General features: G+C 37.2%; 1 protein-coding gene across 3 annotated transcripts in view; it reads left to right on the forward strand.

Moving 5' to 3' along the window:
• ITGA1 (integrin subunit alpha 1) overlaps positions 1 to 12,189 on the forward strand; it is a 171,724-nt gene extending 159,535 nt beyond the window's left edge. For all 3 annotated transcript variants that reach the window (XM_067730653.1, XM_067730654.1, XM_067730655.1), the window contains 2 exons: positions 522 to 638; positions 5,536 to 12,189. In XM_067730653.1, coding sequence (XP_067586754.1) covers positions 522 to 638; positions 5,536 to 5,580 — 162 coding nt within the window. In that variant the 3' untranslated portion in view covers positions 5,581 to 12,189. The remainder of the gene's footprint in view (positions 1 to 521; positions 639 to 5,535) is intronic.
• Positions 12,190 to 20,048: the final 7,859 nt, after the last annotated feature.

The raw sequence follows: 20,048 nt of genomic DNA on the forward strand, positions 1-20,048 counted from the left end.
ATTTGAGATTTGTGCATCTTACTATATGAAAATTATACCTCAATTTGTAAACAAAAAATAAAGCACATTAGAATTAGAATTAAAGTTACAGTTAGAATTAGAAGACCTACTCAGGTTTATATGTCAATAACCTGTGACAACGTTCCAGCCCCAACTTATGCTATTGTGATGATGCACTAACGGCTACTAATAAATCTTTAAAACATATAATATTGTTGGTTCTCCCTGAGTTAAATTCACCTCTACCATTGAGAATTCTGATTCATAGATAGTTTACTCTTCATGTATAAATTTCTGAAGGATAAAATTATAAAATTGTTTTGGTAATAATGAATATGACATGGTTAGAGATTTAGAATAGATGAAGGGCATTTTAAAGTATGAACTCATTGTTTTCTCTGTATGTAGTAATGAGATTAAGTACACTGTTTGGTAGAAAATCATAGCCTGAAAGAACTCAGTGTACTGGGAGTTCTAATAGATGTTTATCAATGTTAACAATCTTGTTTAATAATTTTCAGCTTGCTATTCAAATATCCAAAGATGGGCTACCAGGCAGAGTGCCATTATGGGTTATCCTGTTGAGTGCCTTTGCTGGATTATTGCTATTAATGCTGCTCATATTAGCACTGTGGAAGGTAAGAACCGAAGTTCCTTTGACTTTGCTACTTCAGTTGTCAACAGCATATTGGTGAAACAAATTGTGATTTATCCATGCTGTGAAATATAGTATCACACAGCAATTGAAATGATAACCAAGACAAAATTAAAAAGAAAAATACATATCTCATACATTGTGCACAACTTGATCCCATTTTTGTACAAGAAAAAAACTAGACATATCCAAAAATTATGGAAGATCCCTCTAGAGGTTAGGATTATAGGGGATCTTCATTTGTCTATAACACTGGAAATTTTAAATTAAGTACGCATTACTTTTATAAACAGAAGAATGAAAACTCTCTTTTATAGAAAAAACAAGAATGAATTCCTATGTCAATTTAAGAATATATAGCAACAGAATTATGGTTAAGATAAGCCCTATCCTAATCACATATCTCTATGTATCTTAAAAAGTATATGCTTCTTTACTATATAAAAATACCACATTTTATGCAATAGTCTCATGCCTGAGTGAGAAATGATTTATTCGATTAGTCGATGAAACGGAAATCTTATAGTTGCATAGACTCCTGTTTCAAATCCTCCTGTAAAACTGAGTAACCATCTATTTTCTGTCGGGTCAGTCTCTATATTTACATAGATGTTTTGCTTAAACTGAGATATGCAAAATTTTTCAAACACTTAGCTGTATCTTTTTCAAATTAAGCAGAACTGAAATGATAGCTTTTAGGATAAATTTAATAGAGCATAAAATCTCATAAAAAGTTGAATTTAATACTTTTCTAGTTAAATATCAAATTGGCATTTATTCTACCATATATCACCCTATATTTTACTTATCGTCTTGTTTAAAAGCTAAGCTATGTTAAAACTACAGATTGCGGTTACATATTCATTTTTCTGATACCTGAGCAACAGAATTATCTTTTAATCAAATAGTTTAAATAACAAATTTCTCTCCCACCAAATTACCAACTGTTCCTATCCATTCTGACTAACATTAGTTATAATGACTTAACTTCCTCTTTGGGGGGGTTACTCTCAGAGAAGATGAACAAAGCCATGTATATCAGGAGCATTTAGTTCAGTAAATAGAATCCATTGCTTTTCTCCAGCAAAGTCTCCAGGACAGAATTCTCCACCATCTCAAACCTCCAGCTCTTCCTCCTACTTTACAGGGTATCCGTGCTCTGTCTGTAATACCTGGCTTTGCCACACTGTGGTACCCAAGGCCCGGCTTAGTGGTGTCAAGGTTGTGCTTGAAATGCAGAATGTGGTTTCTTTGTTCATATGCACCTGTAATAGAAGATTTTACTGTTGGTTTCTTTCAGTATGGTCTTCTAAGCACAGCAATTGCTCGTATAGTTTCAGGACACCGCTGCTAAGAGAAGAGCAAAGCCAGAGCTGACTATTTGGATAGTCTCTCTAGTTGTATACCTCTTTTTAAAACTAACAAATAAGTTTCAGCCACCTGTTTTTTGGTCATCAGTCTGAAAAAGCATAAGTATAAAAACAAACACATTCTTCCATCCAGGAGATGTTTTGATGACACATTCTGATTGCTTCTTAGATCTTCTTTTTAAGCCCAAAGAAAGACCATTTAACAGCCTTTGGCCTGTCCTGACCAGTAGGTATAGTTAGTTCAGCAGCCACATCACTGGGAGCTCCAGCAATGAGAACGGTGATTCCACAGTAGAAGGGAGGGGAACTAGCACTTACTGAGTGTTTACTATATACCAGGAACTGTTTTAAGCTTTTCCACTTAGATACTAACGTCAACCCTATGAGGAAGACACTATTATGGACCTCATTTTGCAAGCTAGGGAGCTGAAAAATAGAAAAGTTAAATATGTTTCCCAAGGCCACATGGTTTGTCAGTTTCAAAGTAAAGCTCTGAATCTGGGCATTTCACTTTTGTGTCAACACTATTAGCCCCCCCACTCTATGTTCTCTCTTGCTTCTATTCACTCTGTTTTCCTTACAACCTCTTCAACTAAGTATTTTAACTACATTTTACCCTTGGGGACACTGAAGCAAACAGAGAGTAACTCTCCCAAGAGTTACCAGCTAGCAAGGGACTGTGTTCAAGCAATGCTCTATCTGCAAAGCCTACCCCTTATCCAATATGTCCCACCGCTGCAGGCTATGAGGCAAGGCTCTTCACTCTGGAGCTCCAGGAATTGGGTTTTGTTTAAGAGGGTCATAAACTCTCTGAAATGTATAAAAATATTTGGTACTGGAGTGAGAACCCCTGGTTGGATTCAGACTTTCAGCAGCTCCATTATACTGAAAAGATTAATTGGCCCTCCTCCTGCTCCAACCTCCCTGAAGAATTTGGTCTGCGGTAGGCTCAGAAGAGCTACTCTCATCCCCAGGCGTCTATTTTTGCGGTACGCGGGCCTCTCACTGCTGTGGCCTCTCCCGTTGCGGAGCACAGGCTCCGGACGTGCAGCCTCAGCGGCCATAGCTCACGGACCCAGCCGCTCCACGGCACGTGGGATCTTCCCGGACTGGGGCACGAACCCGTGTCCCCTGCATCGGCAGGCGGACTCTCAACCACTGCGCCACCAGGGAAGCCCCCCAGGCATCTTTTTAGACTAACTAGATATGGAGCAGAAACCTCAGAACTATCCTTTCTTCCTTCTTCTTCCAAATCCCACCAGTCTGGAAGTTCATCAAAATTCTCAGTCTGAGACTTTGTGCAGGGAACAGGCTAAAGCTTCCTCCTAGAGCTGGAATTCCATTTCAAAAGGCACAGTCTTTATAGCTTTACCTTCGTAGCATGCATAGCAGAGATTAAAGCTTGACAAAATCTTAGTAGGTGCTTAATATACTTGATGTTGAAGGGAGAAGGCTTGTAGAGGACACAGGTTTAAAGAGGTTGGGAAACATGTCCTGAAATATGGTACCACACACTAAGGGAGATGCCCAGTCAAGTCAATATAGCCAATAGGATAGAATGAGACTCGGTCCACAGAGGATCCCCGAGAAATCAGATCGTTCCTGTCTTTACTTGATCTCATACTGATGTCTGATCGACCCTTGATGATTTATTTACTAATCCCAAAGCTTTGTTCCTCATGCAATATGCGTATCCTTAGGGAGTGTGGATGGGGAATAGCACTGCCACCTATTAGTCTTTTATATGTTAATATAAATGTTTCATTCAACATTTATTCTATATTAAAGTCATTGAGTGTGTATTTCTGCCAAGGACAGTTTAATCAGACCTTTGCCACAGGGTTTTGAACTAGGGGGACACAAATAAGATCATTAAGTAAATACAAAAAGAAAAAGAAGGAAAGAGAAAGCTACCAAGAAAGTCTGGGTGCTAAAAACAAACTTAACTTGTTGCAAATGTTGGCTAGTATTGGCCCTGTTCAGTTTGAAGCTATAAATTGTATTTTCCTAATCTCCACTCTAATCACCCAACTTCCACTGAAAACCCAATGTTAATAGAATCAGTTGGGTGGAAAAGTTTAGATAACAGAAGTTAAGCTTTAAAATAAAGCATTTAACATGTGAAAGCAAAGGAAGGTTGAAAAGAAGCAAAAAGACTTGAGGAAGAAGAAGAAAAGGTCAGGAACTGGGCGAGGCAGGAAAGAGAAAAGTCATGATTCACCACTTGCTTTTGTAAAAGGCTTGTCTGATTTATTTTCAGAACATGCAGGTACAAGTTAAAGGGCTTAATGGTTTGTGAATCCAGAACTTTTGTAGTTGGCTCAAAGGAAAAGGCCTGATACATGCAGGAGAACTGGCATTCTAAGGAAGACACATTTATCGTTTCTTCATGTTCATTTGTTCTGTTGTCACCTTTTCTGTGACGTCTACCACCAACTAGATTCTGGCATGGAGAAAGACATAAAGCCCTGAGTAAAATTTCTCTAATTTAAAACTGCATATGTTTGACCATTTATGCCCTCGAAGCCCTCAATTGTTCAATATAATTATTTTTTAATATATAATTCCCTTGCATAATTTACCCTAACTTCATGATTAAAATGACATGAAAGTACCACACTTTCAAAGAATTAACTCACTGTCTTTGCTTGAACTATCATAATCCACTCTCAAATTAAAAAAAACAAACAAACACAGATTTAAAAAGAGAATACTTCTCTAGGATCCTTTTTTAAATTTCTTTTTTTTGAACATCCATTTTAGATTAGAATATTGCAAAGGTACCTTCTAGCTCCTATCCTTATTTTTATTAAACTCTTTAATTGGAAATAATAAAGCACTTGTAATTTTTATGATGCCCCATATCACAAAGCATAATGAAAAGGGACCCACATTCACCACTACGTGAAATATTTCCTATGTTCAGTGACTTCATTTTCATATCCAAATGATACAGGGTGTTTTCAAGAGACTCTTTATGTCAAGCCTATATAGACAGATGTGCTAACACATTTAAAGTTAATCCAGACAACTCAGAAATCCTCCCCAACCCCTTAGCCATAGTGTACCTACGAGATTCACCATCAGCAATAATTACCTCAATTTATGACCATCAGTTACTTGATGGAAATTTCTCTGCCACATCCCTGAAAAAGAAAGGTGATGGCAAAGTAGAGACAGTGCCAGTTTGTATGTTTGTATGCAGTTTGTATGTCTCCCAAAATATTTTTCCAAAACCCTTTAAGTTAGTTTGCTACATATACTAGTTTTTACTAGGAGACATGATATATTTAATTTACAAAAAAGTTAAAAATGAAATAGCAATTTGATAAATGACATTTCTTGACATTCAGTATTACTTAATAGATCAATGAAAAAAATACCTCTTGATTATATTATTTGTATGCCCACAATTGCTAACATTTTACTAAACTAAATTTTATCTGAGATTAGTATTTATTACTTAAATTCAAATAACTAATTGTATTATGTTTGGTATTTTCTCAACAGATTGGGTTCTTCAAAAGACCACTAAAGAAGAAAATGGAGAAATGAAATATTTTAGAAGAAATAATTATTCAATGATCTATCCTCAGGTTTGCCTCAAATATGTGACAAGAAATTTATAAATACAATTAAAGACATAGTCACATAACTCTACATAATCCATCAGGGATTAATCATTTAGAAAATGACAGATCAAGCAAGATCCAAAAACAATACATTAAAGCTTTATTTTATAAAATGTTGAAAAATATTTTTAAATAATTACTCATTTTTGTTGAGTATTTAAGCAAAATTACAAAGTGTTTTGAAGATGGAAAGTAACCTGTACAAATATGTTTATATATTAAATCACCATTCCAAGTATTTAAGGAATACATAAAAAGATTTTTATGATCATTGAAACATCTACTTTCAAAATAATATAAATTAAGCTTTTTCCATTGATTCCTGATGGATATCCACATTCAGCATGATGGTCAATATTTGTAAATGTCAAGAAAGGAATTTTACCTGAAAAAGGTCACTTCCCCCCATTTAAATGAGAAAAATTTCCCAGGTGGAGTCTATATACAATATAGACTGAAAATAGAATTAAATCACAGAGAATATATTCAGCATCTTTGTGTTGGGTTCTATACTGGGAAAGTTTTCTTTCCAAAGTGTTTGAAAAATAGTACAATTGAGCTGAAATTCTATCTAGGATAGAAAATCAAGATAGACTTGTTTAAAAGCAAGTGCACTGAAGGGATTAATTTAAGCTTTTACAGAACACGCCTAGTTTTGGTATTGAACTCTAAAACTCAAAACTCTTTTATACTGAAAAGCACAGCAGTTTTATGTGGCATAACAGTGATTTGTCATGAAAAGTCACGTTGTGTGTGGGATATGCTAAAATGGTTTCTGAATGGAACTGACAATGTAGATGGATGCCGCAGAAATGCTGGTCATCTTTTGAACGTGAGGGGGTCCCAGGATGTAACCCAAAGTAGGAATTGTCTCAACTCCTTGGTACATGGTTCATTCAAACCCTCAAGCTGTGAGAGTATGTTTATTTTTAATATTTTAAAAGATATTTAATTTTCCAAACGTGGTTCTTCTTTTTATGAAAAAGCAGTATTCCATTTCAGTATTGCATTTTACCAACAAGCCACTGCTTTTTGAGTGTGGCATATGAATGTTTAAATGGATCTTCGGAAATGTATTTTAAAGAATTTCAAGTTTGAAACCTCGCACCAACAGAAAGACATCACACCTTTGTATGAGCTTCTTTGTTCTTGAAGTAATCACCGTGGTGCATCGGACTCTACTGTAGCATAAGCTCCTAGGTTGTTCCATTTCTTAGGGAAAGAACAATGAATGAATGTACATGTGAACTACTGCTGTAAAATTTTCTGATACTTCTGCAACTCTATCTCTCCACCCGATTGACCATCACAAGATCAGAACCTGTACTTATCTGGAAAGTTCTGGGCTCTACTTTTCTCAGAAAGCAGCAAATCAATGGAGAAATTGAATGCCATACATTTAATTTTTAAAAACTAATTTCCAGGGAATTATCTGTGGACTCAGAGGCAGCCTACCTCATGGCTCTCTACATCTACATCTGAGATCCTGATGGTCAAAGACATGCACCTGGGGAGTGCTGAGGTCCTCAGTAGCTAGAAGAAAGGCTAAGTTTTTCCAGAGATTTGGTATCCTCTTCCTGGCCTGTGATTGCTCAGAAGTGTCCAGTTTTAGAATTTTCTTCATTCCTGCTGTCTATCTCCAGCTTCCAAAATCATTCTTTCCACCTGTTCTTTCTTTGCCCAACAAAACTCAGGTCTCTCATATTCAGTCACCATGGTGCACAACTCCGGTGCACAACTTGCTCAGCAGCTCTGATCCAGGCTCAGCACATTCTTAGAAATAAATCTAATAGATAAAATTTTTAAAAATTCACACTTGTCCTCTGACTCCTAGGCAAAGTATTTACTGAACCAGGAGTATGCACATTTCAACTAAACATGTTAACGTAAAGGGGAAAAATAGAAAAGATGGCATTTTTAACATTTTAGAAAAGAGAGTAAGAGCTGTTTGGACAAATCAAATAGCTGCTTATAAGCTCAGCACAGTTTTTAACATAATTCATTCCTGTTTTTTAAGTAGAATATTAAATGAGCCAGATATCCTATTTCCTTAATATTGTGATTTGTTGAGGTTTATGTATGTATGTGTCTGTGCATCTGTGCGTGTGTGTGTAGAAACACACATGCACACACACACGCATGCATGCATGGACACAAATTGGAGGAAAAATACCTCAACACCAAATAACAGAGTTTACAAGAAATAAACACACAAAAGCTACACCACAAGAAAAGTTTGATTCATCCACTTTGCATATAGTTTTCACTTTCATTAATATTTAACTTTAGCATACATTTATGCAACTATCTAAAAATCATAAATGTATAATTATTATTTTGACTAAATTAATAAGTCAACAGATGTCCCAAATTAGCTTTGTACAGATATCCTAAAACAGAGACAATGATTAAGAAATATACTAAACTCTATTATTTTATTTTAAAACATTTAATAAGAAAAGTGATATTTAAGACAATTTATGAGCTTATTCATTAAATTAAATTGCAAAATAGTTTCTTTTTTTAACTTTGGTACTTTTTTTAATTAATTATTTCTTCCACTGTGGACTGAACTATGTATGAAGTCCCTTTCCATACCAAGCCTACAATGGTATATTGGTAAATTATTGAACAACTTGGCTCTCCAGGAGGAAAAAAATCCCTGATTTGTGTCATTTACCAGTTTTCATGGTCTAAATAGTTTTGTCATGGCCATTTTCAAGCTACCAACATAGCCCTAACCAGCTTGCAAAATCCCTGAAAATGTATTTGTCAGTTCTCAAGAACCAGTATGAGCTAACTTCAGTGCACCATTGAGATAGATTAGATGACAATGATAGATAGAAGATAGATAGATGACAGATGATAGATAGATGACAGATGATAGATAGATATAGATGATAGATGGATAGATAGATATAGATGATAGAGAGATAGGTGTAGATGATAGATAAATAGAAATGTAACATGAATATATATATATATACACACACAAAAACATGCACAATACAATCATATTTCAAATTATTCTTAAAACATTGATCTCAAACCCAGCAAAGTGTGCTACATAGTTTCCCATTCTTCAATTTCAATTTCTAAAATTAGAGTCTTCCTTTAATGTTAATAAAATGATACGAACTTGCAGGAAAAGGAGTTGAAAGCAATATATATATATAAAGGGTGATACTGAAAATCAGAACTACACAACCACAAAGAAGCTGTTTCACTTTCTCTCAGAATCCAGAGCCCTGCAGCCATACTGTGAAAGGTCATCCTTTGTAAATATTTGTAATTTCTATGACCCAGTTTGAACTTCAGTGATCCAATTTGTTCAATTATTTTCTCCGAGCACTAGATTCATGGGCAATTTAATCTCTGAATATTTTTTATGTCATAACTGTGCTTGAAATGAGGCTGTGGGAGGACATATTTTACAAAATTTGATGTTTACTCAACCACAGTAATTTATAATTTTACCTCTTATAAAACCAATATCTAGGCTCAATTAGAAAACAAATATCTGCACCAAAGCAAAAGGTGGTTGCACAGTGCTTGAGTAAACCTGGGTGGAAGGAGAAGCTGAGAGAAGGGCTGGCATGTTCTCTCCAGGCGGCCCCCCGAAGGGCCACGGTTTGCACTGTGTGAAGGCTGCCCACCAGCGTCTATGCACTGCGCTTTCCTACAGGATATCTTCTCTGTCAAACATGTTGTAATCTGCTCCGTGTGAATTAACTGTCTTGCTTTGCACAACGGTGAGAAAACTAAGAAAGACCCAGGCTCAGAGCATGGTCCGTGTGCCCAGAACAGTCACAGTATTGTTCAAATAAAGAGTCTTCTGGCAAATCAGCCTTTTAAAAATAGTATCCTATGTATCCTTCATTGATTTTCAACACTTCTCAAGTCTCCCTCCATTAGATTAGTCTTCTCACCCAAGGGAGGTTTTCAAGAAGACTACTAGAGAAAAATCTTTTTAAAACGTGTGCTCTGTTTGCTACGAATACCAGCTTCTGTGATTTGATCATTTACACAGGATGTCAGTCCTCTGTTCTGTGGCAATCTAAAGGGTTGGTATGGTAAATGTAATAGGGACAGAATGAAAGGCTTGAAGAGATGAAACAGCTTGAAGAAATTTACAGACTGTTATTGGGACACTGTCAGCATCTACTCCAGTGGAGAGCTGGCAGGATTTAGCCCTTTGGTGGGTCTCCATCAGCAACCCCCCAATCCCCATTCTCACCCATGGAAATTATAATCTAAAACATGATGGGCTTCCCTGGTGGCGCAGGGGTTGGGAGTCCGCCTGCCGATGCAGGGGACACGGGTTCGTGCCCCAGTCCAGGAAGATCCCACATGCCGCAGAGCGGCTGGACCCGTGAGCAATGGCCGCTGAGCCTGCGCGTCCGGAGCCTGTGCTCCGCAACGGGAGAGGCCACAACAGTGAGAGGCCCACGTACCGCAAAAAATAAAAAAGAAAGAAAGAAAAGAAGAGCTTTAAAATCCTGGAAATGATGCTACTTTCTAACTAAAATTTCCAATTTAACTGTAAACAGCAGGCATTTTAATGCAAACACAACTTCCAGGTGAATCCACTAGACAGCCCTTCCAATCAGACTGCTGTCTCTAAGTACCTCCTACCCAGAAATTCTGAAACCGCCACTGGAAGTGAACTTTGCAGTGCATTACTAAAGGCTAAAGGCTGCCGTTTCAATGGGAGCACTGTTGTGCAACATCTTAAGTAGAACGATAAAAAGAGAGTTAAAATCTAACATTGTAATCTGGTGAACGAGTATTTTTGATCCTCATGTTAAAATGTAACCTTGAATTTAGCAATTCCAAGTAACAGCCTTTAACCATCAACCTTGAGGAAAAGTAAAGGAGCATGTGCCAGCTCTTCAGCCCCAGGTGCATTGTCCCCTACAACATGTGGTGCCCAGGAGGTCCAGTTCTTAACTGATGAGAATGGATCCTCTGCTGCTGTAAATGGCCTAAGCTCCCAAATCCACTACATCCCAGGATCGGCCCTCCCACATCAGACACACACATATGCACGTGCTGAAATTTTACCACACTGAAAAATATACAAGGATAAGTTCTCACTTCTAATGTTGGACTCCTTGCTTTGAGATCCAGCTTTTTTTTTTTTTTCCTTTTAAAATATATTAAAGGCTTTCTCCCATAGCTAGTGACTTCAGAACTTTACACAAGACTTCCTTGCATTTTCCTCCCATTACAGGCTAGAGAATTTCAATACCATGAAGACTGGACAGTAGGACCCAGGGCCCATTTGCAGGATCTCTCTGCTTTCTGCCTTCCAGTTGGCTGTTTCTCTTCTCAACTGTACAGTGGGGATGTTTGGTCTTAATTTGGGTCTTCTTGGCAAAGCCATTCTAAGCCTGGTACTCCTTGCAGGGCCTTGAGATCTAGATGTTCTTTACTGGTGAATTGAGGCTTGGAAAACCTTTAATTATCTGACACACCATGGAAATCACGGCAATACACTAGGCAGATACCAGAGACAATCATAACTATGATTATGTTTGATCTTACCATATTTGAAGTCACATCTTGATGAAAAACGACTAAGTCTGGAATTTCAGGAGCTTTCCTGCAAGAGACTGAGACTCAGTGTTTAACCTTTTATTTCAGTTTGATCTATGCATAGAGATTGGGGACAAAACTTTTAAAAGAAATGTTCCAAATGACAAAATAAAAGGCAGGATTCAGCAATCTCCTACTGACAGTCCCTGTCCCCAGTCCTGTTTTTCAAGAAGCGGAAAGAGGATTGGATGGGGAAAAGTGAGTATCGTAATTGTTTCTTTCTGCTACATATTGCCAAGCAGAAGGAAGTCACCACACGGCACACTAATTGTGGCTTTCTGAGAGATCTTAGCATCATAGGTCCAATGACAGGTGACGGTCTTCCTGCCATGCCCCCGAGGCATCTTGCATTTTGAGAGACAGAAAAAAAAATGTGGGGAGAGGGAGAGGGAGGGGATGAAGCTATTCATCTTTTATGTACACACCATTACTCCTCAAAAATACTGTAAGCTTCCTTAGCCCACATCATACCTGGCTACAATACTAACACATGTACTTCACACAAGTAAACTGTTGATTAAATAAGAGTAAAAGTATATTCTTACCTGTCTATTAACTAGGGCTAATTTCCTGAAGTTTAACATGCTTTGGCTCAAGTAAAAGCAATCATTTGAAGTAACAACAGCTCAGATCTTCTTCTTCGTTCCAGAAGCATTTCACACAGTACATCCCGATACTTAGTGTTTAATTGAGAGACACCACTGCCTTTATTCAGGTTACAAGAGCCACCCTGTGCGTTCCTTATCAGGAGGACCAGCCTGAAGGGAGATTGGTGTACTGTGTGTTACTACTATTAGGTTGTAAAATTGATAAGAGACAGTGTAAAAAATTGTGTCCGTTTTATTAAAAAGTAAAACACTGCATATAATAACTACTGCCCTGAAGAATGTATCATACTCACTCCAATAAACTTTTCTGCATGGTCTAACATAAAGTATATTCATTGCTTTTTTTTATTATTATTTACCTCAGAATAAACTCATTAAAATGAATAGCTTAAGGGTGTGTGCATTTCTACAAGACTTTTATTGGACCAACTCGTTAGAAGAAAATATTTTGATTGCATTCAAGAACAAAGAAGCACGAACTTTGTTGATTCTAGTAATCTATTAAGTGCCTAATTTCAACCCATTTGAAAAAAGAAATGGTCATCAGATTACAATGATTTAAGTTGATATAATTAGAAATAGCTGAGAGAGTAAAAGAGTGCTTTGAATGTCCTATGTATGGTGCATCCTGTATACTGATTTGAGGTCAGAGGTTTGGTATTTTTGTATAATTCTGTCTTATCTTGTGCATCAGCTGTGTATTTTACGTCAAGGTAAATGAGCATCCTGTTTTATATGTTAAATTTAAAAAGATGACTTTTTAAAAGAAGAATGTGACTGCTGTGATTTTAAATACACAAATTTTATCCAAGATTAATATTTCTTCCAATGCACCAACTTTTTTTTTTTTTAGCTCCTTGGTAGGCTTTCAGTTTGATGCCCTAAAGGGAAAAAACAGAAAGCAAATTAAGTCTGTCTATGGTGTTTCCTGTACACAATATAGCAATGTGATTAGTCTTTTGCAAACTTGAGACAAAAACCACAGAATCCATTATTACTACATATCTTCTTCTAATGAGATGTTTTATTAATAAATTGTCTGCTATACAATAATAGATTGGACCACATAGTATAAAACAAAAATATACTAAGAAGTAAAAAAAAAAAGGTATTTTCTCTATTCAGCTTATAGTTTAAAGAAATAAACTTATTTCATATATAAGGGCTAGAAGAAAATGCAGGAAGAAGTTTGAGTAGTAATAACATGTTCATTTTGGGGTTTTTAATATTTATTTATTTATTTATTTTATTATTTTTGGCTGCATCGGGTCTTAGTTGAGGCATGTGGGCTTCACTTTAGTTATGGCATGGGCTCCAGAGTGTGTGGGCTCTGTAGTTGTGGCACACAGACTCTAGTTGTGGCATGTGGGCTCAGTAGTTGCAGCATGCGGGCTTAGTTGCCCCAGCATGTGGGATCTTAGTTCCCTGACCAGGGATCGAACCTGCATCTCCTGCATTGGAAGGCAGATTCTTAACCGCTGGACCACCAGGGAAGTCCCGACATGTTCGTCTTGTAAAAGGTTTTATCCTCAAACTATGCAGTATGGTGAGTGAGGGAGGTATTTTTATGGAAGACAAAGACTGAGTTTTGAAGAGGTTATTTGTAAGGTCCTGTACCAAGTTTGTGTCAGTACATGGCCCCAGTGTGCTGTCTTTTCTCTCTTACTGTGAGGTAAGTAATTCTTCTCCCATTTCGCCATTTGCCCAGGAGGAAAATGCAGTGCAGGTACTAGAAAAAATCTGGATATATTCTCTGTAAAATAAATGACATATATAGAAATTTATTATTTATAAGTCTGGAGCATAGACACAATATTTGCTGTTCTTTCCCTTCGTGATGTCTGATTATAAAATTAATGTGACAATCATAAGCAGATTTCAGTAACAATGTTCACCAAATACAAGTGAACATTAAAAGGGATGGAGGTGATTCCTGTTTTCTTCTTTAGAATAGCTATATTATTTGAATTGTTTTTAAATAAATATCAATTTTTAGGTGAGAAAAAAATCATTTAGGGTTAAAGGGAATATATTCACATTGTAAAAAGTTTGGAATTCAGAAAAACGATTGTAAAACAGTCATTACACCAGCACCAGAAATTACTAACATTAAGTTGTCTTGTTTCTGAGCAAACATGTTTATTTTTTCCATATTTCTATTTTGACATACTTGAAATCGCAGAGAATATGGTTCCCTGTACTTTAAAAAATTTTAACATTACATTTCTTAATTTTTCTTTCACATTAAAAGGGTGATAGCCATCAAAGTCTTTCCCTTATTCTGGAGTTGACAACAGGGAGGAAAATTACTCCCACATTCTCTCAAGTTAATAACCATTATACACATATACACGTGCCATACTAGAATTCTCCATAGTCCAAGTGTCAAATAATTACTTCTTTAACTACTTCTTCAAGCAGCAGTGGGACAGGGTAGAGAACAAGGAGTAGATAGGGAAAGATGGGAAAGGTAATCTCACTAAGAATAATAGCAAATGTGGTCCCATTTATCATGCAAAACCAACTGGGTTATTTTTTAAACAAGCCTAGAAAAAGAAAGAATTTTTGCCAAAAACAAGGCCTGGCATCAGTATCTTACAAGCCTAATAGAAAGAAGTCAGTGAAGGGGAAACAGAGGAACAAATGAGCTAGGAGACAGATAGAAAACAAATAGTAATATGGCAAACGTAACTCTGAACATATCAAGAATTACATTAAAGGTAAATGGTCTGAACACTCAAATCAAAAGTCAGAGATTGTCAGACTGATAAAAGAATAAGGTCCATCTACATGTCCTCTAAAAGAGAAAGATTCAAAAGCACAAATAAATTGAAAGGAAAATTATGGGGAAAAGATATACCATGCAAACAGTAACCATAAAAAAGCTGGGGGTGGCTATCTTAATATCAAACAAAATGAACTTTAAGATGAGTGCGATTCCAGACTTGGGAAGATTCTATCCTTATGAGGGAGAAGGAGACCCCTGGAATCCCTCTAAGTATATAGAAATCCTAGATTTATACTTGAGTTGACTTTGTTGTCTTGCAGGTTTTCAAGGACTCATTGGTGCCTGAAATTAAGCTTCTGTGTGGATTAGAGCCGAATCATGGAGGCATCTCACTCTGAGACTTGAGTCTTAAAAGTGTGTAGCATCCCTGACCTGCACAGAGTTTAGTTACAATGGCCCAATTCCTTCCTCATTTCAGAAATAATAGGGCAAGCACCCAGGCTGCCAGCCACTTCACAGATGAATGCTGTTTGGTCATGTGCCAGAGTTCTAGTTAGTACTCGACTGGCAAGTACTGGCTTGAATTAATAGAAGCAGCATTGAAACATCTGCAGGTTTGGTCTTTAGCTGCCATTTCACCCAGATATTTTTGTTGTTGTTGTTGTTGTAGTATCTTTCAACTGAGTATGTGTGGCATGAATTCATTTAGATATCAGAATCTCAAATGGCATTCCAAAGGCAAGCGTGGAAATGCCCCAACCTGGAAAATAAAGAATAGCTCCAGAATTGACCATTAGATGGTAATTAGTGGAGCTGGAAATTAGCCATGCCAAAGAATCTAACCGTCCTTGATGAAAGGCCCAGGGCTTTTTAGTTTTACATGCTGAGTCTCTCATTTGCTATTTTCTTCCTTTACTCTCAGACTTTTCTATTCTATTTGCACCCAAGTACCATCTGTTGTTCCTTTTCACACACTTTTCAAACCTTTCTTTCACTCCTGCCCACTCTGCATACCTCACCATTATAAGGTGGGTAATTGTGCAAAGATTCCAATTAGTGTATTGTTTGACAGCACCTCAGTTTTCTACCATCTAAGATGGACCACATCATCATGAATGAAGACTGTATATTTAAATGGAGTCATTTGTATTCTGCAAGAGATTTACAGCTGGGACATGCGATCAGGTAGTTTTATTTTGTTTTGTTTCCTAATAATTTTTTTATTGAAGTATTGTTGATTTACAATATTATATTAGTTTCAAGTGTAGATAGAGCATAGTGATTCAGTATTTTTACAGATTATACTTCATTATAGGTTATTACAAGGTAACGGCTATAATTCCCTGTGATATACATTATACCCTTGTTGCTTATCTATTTTATACTTAGTAGTTTGTATCTCTAAATCCCATACCCTTAATTTGCCCCTCCTCTCTTCCCTCTCCCTATTGGTTACCAGTAGTTTGTTTTCTATATCTGTGAGTCTGTTTCTGTTTTACGTATACATTCATTTGTATTATCTTTTAGATTTCACATATAAATTATACAGTATTTGTCTTTCTCTGTCTGACTTATTCCACTAACAATAATATTCTTGACGTCTATCCACTTTGCTGCAAATGGCAGAATTTCTTCTTCTTCTTTTCTTGATGTGATATATATCACATCTTCCTTATCCATTCTTCTGTTGATGGGCATTTGGGTTGGCTATTGTAAATAGTGCTGCTATGAACAGTGAGGTCCATGTATCTTTTCAAATTAGTGTTTTCATTTTTCCCAGATGTATACCCAGGAGTGGAATTGCAGGATGTGAAACAGGTAGTTTTGCATGAAGCTGATGAGGCTTGGTGAAGTTTCCCATTTTACTAAGAGGAAAGGGGGAAAAGGGAGGACACTGACATTTATTGCCTATATCTCACATGCCAGGCATTGGGCTAAGGAATTTGTCAACCTTATGCTTTTTAATTCTATCAATAATACTAAGTGGAGATTGACAGCAAAGGGCCGTGAGAGAAATTCTTTAGCGCGAAGGAAGAGTTCCCCATTGTGTTTGAGGTGATAGTTGCATGATTATATAAATTTGTCCTAACTCTTCAAATTGCACACTTAAAATTAGTACATTTTATTGTAATGACATTATATCACAGCAAAGGTAAGAAAAATAAGAAGAAAAGATTTTTAAATGGAAATTATAAATATCTAGACTGATGGAAAGTCAGCAACTCAAATGATGGTGAAACTGGGTGACAGAAGCAGATAGCAGTCTCGGGAACAACAACAACAAAAATACCGAAAAGGAAAAGACCCACTATGCATATAATATTTAGAGAGATGGAAAGGTAGAGATGAAAGTAGAAGCAATAATCAAGGAAATAACAGAAGGAAATTTCCCTGAACTAAAAAAAATTTAGAATTTTCAGATGAAAGAGGCTCACCAAGTTCCAGTCAAGATTGTTTTAAAAAGGCACAACCTTAAATATGATCTGAAGAGAAAATCTTGTAAGGTTCTCAAGAGATGAAGGCATTAGGTACAAATAACCCATCTCCAGCTCTTTCTGGAATTCCCCAAAAGGCTGTCTCATGCTCAAGAATACAGCTTCTGGGCTTCCCTGGTGGCGCAGTGGTTGGGAGTCCGCCTGCCGATGCGGGGGACATGGGTTCGTGCCCCGGTCCGGGAAGATCCCACAGGCCGCGGAGCGGCTGGGCCCGTGAGCCATGGCCGCTGAGCCTGCGCGTCCAGAGCCTATGCTCCGCAACAGGAGAGGCCACGACAGTTAGAGGCCCGCGTACCGTACCGCAAAAAAAAAAAAAAAAAAAAAAAAAAGAACACAGCTTCTTTGTTATCAAGAGGCATCTGCCATTTTCTTCCTCTAGTTCTTGCTCCTGGCATGTCCTGCCGCTGGCATCCTCAGTACAAAGGTGCTGTGTTGTCTTTACTTCTGAAATGAGGATGAGGGGTGGGAGGGAGGCTCAAGAGGGAGGGGATATGGGGATATATGTATACATACAGCTGATTCACTTTGTTGTACAGCAGAAACTAACACAACATTGTAAAGCAATTATACTCCAATAGATATTTTTTTAAAAACACATAAAAAAAAGAAAAGAAAATATTAAGTCTATAGAAAAGGAGATTGCAAGGGTGTGTGTGGGTTAAATTCTAGGCTCCAGAAATGACATCTGGGGAAGGAGCTGTGGTGGACGTGGACTTTAGGGTGCAATTTAAGGAAACTAAATGCCAATATTAATGCCACAATATCTAGGAAAGGAAAGAAGAGAGACTAATTATTCATATTTAATCACATCTTTAAAAGGTATTTTCAATCTAGGCCCATATGGCTTCCTTGACTAGAAACTGATGAAACAGAACAGATATTTCTCTTACATATTTACCTGTACTGACCAGGCTAAAATGCTCAGATCCTAAATGCTGCAGAAACGACCTAATACATTTATGTGATTCTTTTCCCTATAATGCAGTTTTGAAGAGTGTAAGCTGGGATTTTGTATCTCAAGGTGTAATTTGGTCCTGCAATATACTGGAAAGAGAATGGATTTTGGAGTCTGGGGGGCTTGGGTCCACATCTCCGTTCTGCTGTTTACTAGCTGTGCATTCTTGGGCCCTGTTTCCTGACCTTGGCCCTCTAAGAATAAGCTTCTTCACTCACACAATGGACATCATAACAATAGCTCATAAAGTTGTTATGAGAAGCCAAAAGAAAATAAACTTAACATAATAATACATGTGGTATGTCATACATTCTTAACACATGGTAGACAGTCAAATAATTATCTCACTGCCCTCTTCTTAGTGAGATATATAGATTTTAAATTTCTGTAATAACTTAGGACAACAAGAAAATTGTTTTTCCTTTAGATTCCAAGTAACTTTTTTAAACTATTTCAAATGTAATTCCCACTGTAGTTGACATTAACAAATATTTTTTAGTCAAAAATAGACACATTTTCTTTTTGCCACAGTTTATAGAACATACATCTATAATTTTAAGCATATAGAAATGGCAACAGTTGGTTTTGGTTCAAATTAAACTGTGTGTCAATGGATAGAAAGTGATTCAGCAACCTGTTGATCTAATCTTTTCTAATCAGCACTGATGCTTGTCACCGAACTTCCCCTCCATCCTCATGTTCATCTCCGCAGCCTACAACTCAAAAAGAAATGCAGGAAGTTCTGTTGCTTTGCTGCAATTACTGAGAGCCAGTAAGAGGAGTATATAAGGAAATCCTACTTTGGGGCTGGGGGTGGAAATAGACTATAAACAAAAACAAAAGGCAACTTACATGCAACAGTGCATACAGGCTTACATCAGAGATACTGCGGGCTCAGTTCCAGACCCCCACGATAAAGCAATAATGCAAGAAAGCAAGTCACACAATTTTTTTGGTTTCCCAGTACATATACAAGGCATGTTTACACTATACTATAGTTTACTAAGTGTGTAATGCAATTATGTCTCAAAACCCCTCATGTACATACCTTAATTAAGAAATACTTTATTGCTAAATAATGCTACCCATCATCTGAGCCTTCAGCAAGTCATAGTAGTAACATCAAAGATCACAGATCACAACAAACATAATAGTAATGAAAAGTTTGAAATATTGTGGGAATTACCAAGATGTGACACAGAGACATGAAGTGAGCAAATGCTGTTGGAAAAATAGCGTCGATAGACTCACTCGGCACAGGGTTGCCACAAACTTTCAATTTGTAAAAAACGCAAACCTGTGAAGTGCGGTAAAGAGAAAGGCGATGAAATGAGATCTGCCTGTAATATACCAAGCAGTTGTGTGTAACCCTTGGGTTCTCAGGCATGAGAGCAGTTATAGAGGCATACAGTCAATGGATTGGCGTTTTACAATAAGATTTCTCTGAATCAAGTCCTGTTTAGAGATGTGTAGGACCCACAGACCTAAATCTTTCCTCTGATCTTCTGTGGGTCACTAGAATGTAGATCTCACAGATATCAGTCAACAGCAAGACTGTCCTCATTTTCCTTTGCTCCTCTTACTACGAAGATGGTCCAGACTGCATAGTACGGTGCCCAGGTCATAGTTGGCTTCTTCTGCTTTTGATATTGATCATTTGGATGTGCTTGGTGGTGTTAGCAGGGAAGAGGGTGCTTTCAAGAAAAGAAAAAGCCGAAGTTTATTAACATGTGCATGGAGCATATATATGGGAAACTCAGTGATGAGTAATTCAAAGGTGTTTGTTTGCAAACTGGTCCCTTGCCATTTAGGAAGGCAAGGAGAGACCGAAGAAAGAGGCAGGCCACTTCAGATTGGTAGGTGGCAGATTTAAAAAGCAAGGGAACTTCCATTCAAGGCTTGTCTTGGGCCCCTGCAAGATGAGTAGTAATGCACAGTCACCTGCCAGAATCATCAAAGTTTACACAGAGGCCTTAAAGCGGTTCAGTCACATACACAGTCTAGTTG

Source organism: Pseudorca crassidens, chromosome 3 (assembly GCF_039906515.1).
Source record: "Pseudorca crassidens isolate mPseCra1 chromosome 3, mPseCra1.hap1, whole genome shotgun sequence".
Classification (NCBI taxonomy): Eukaryota; Metazoa; Chordata; class Mammalia; order Artiodactyla; family Delphinidae; genus Pseudorca; species Pseudorca crassidens.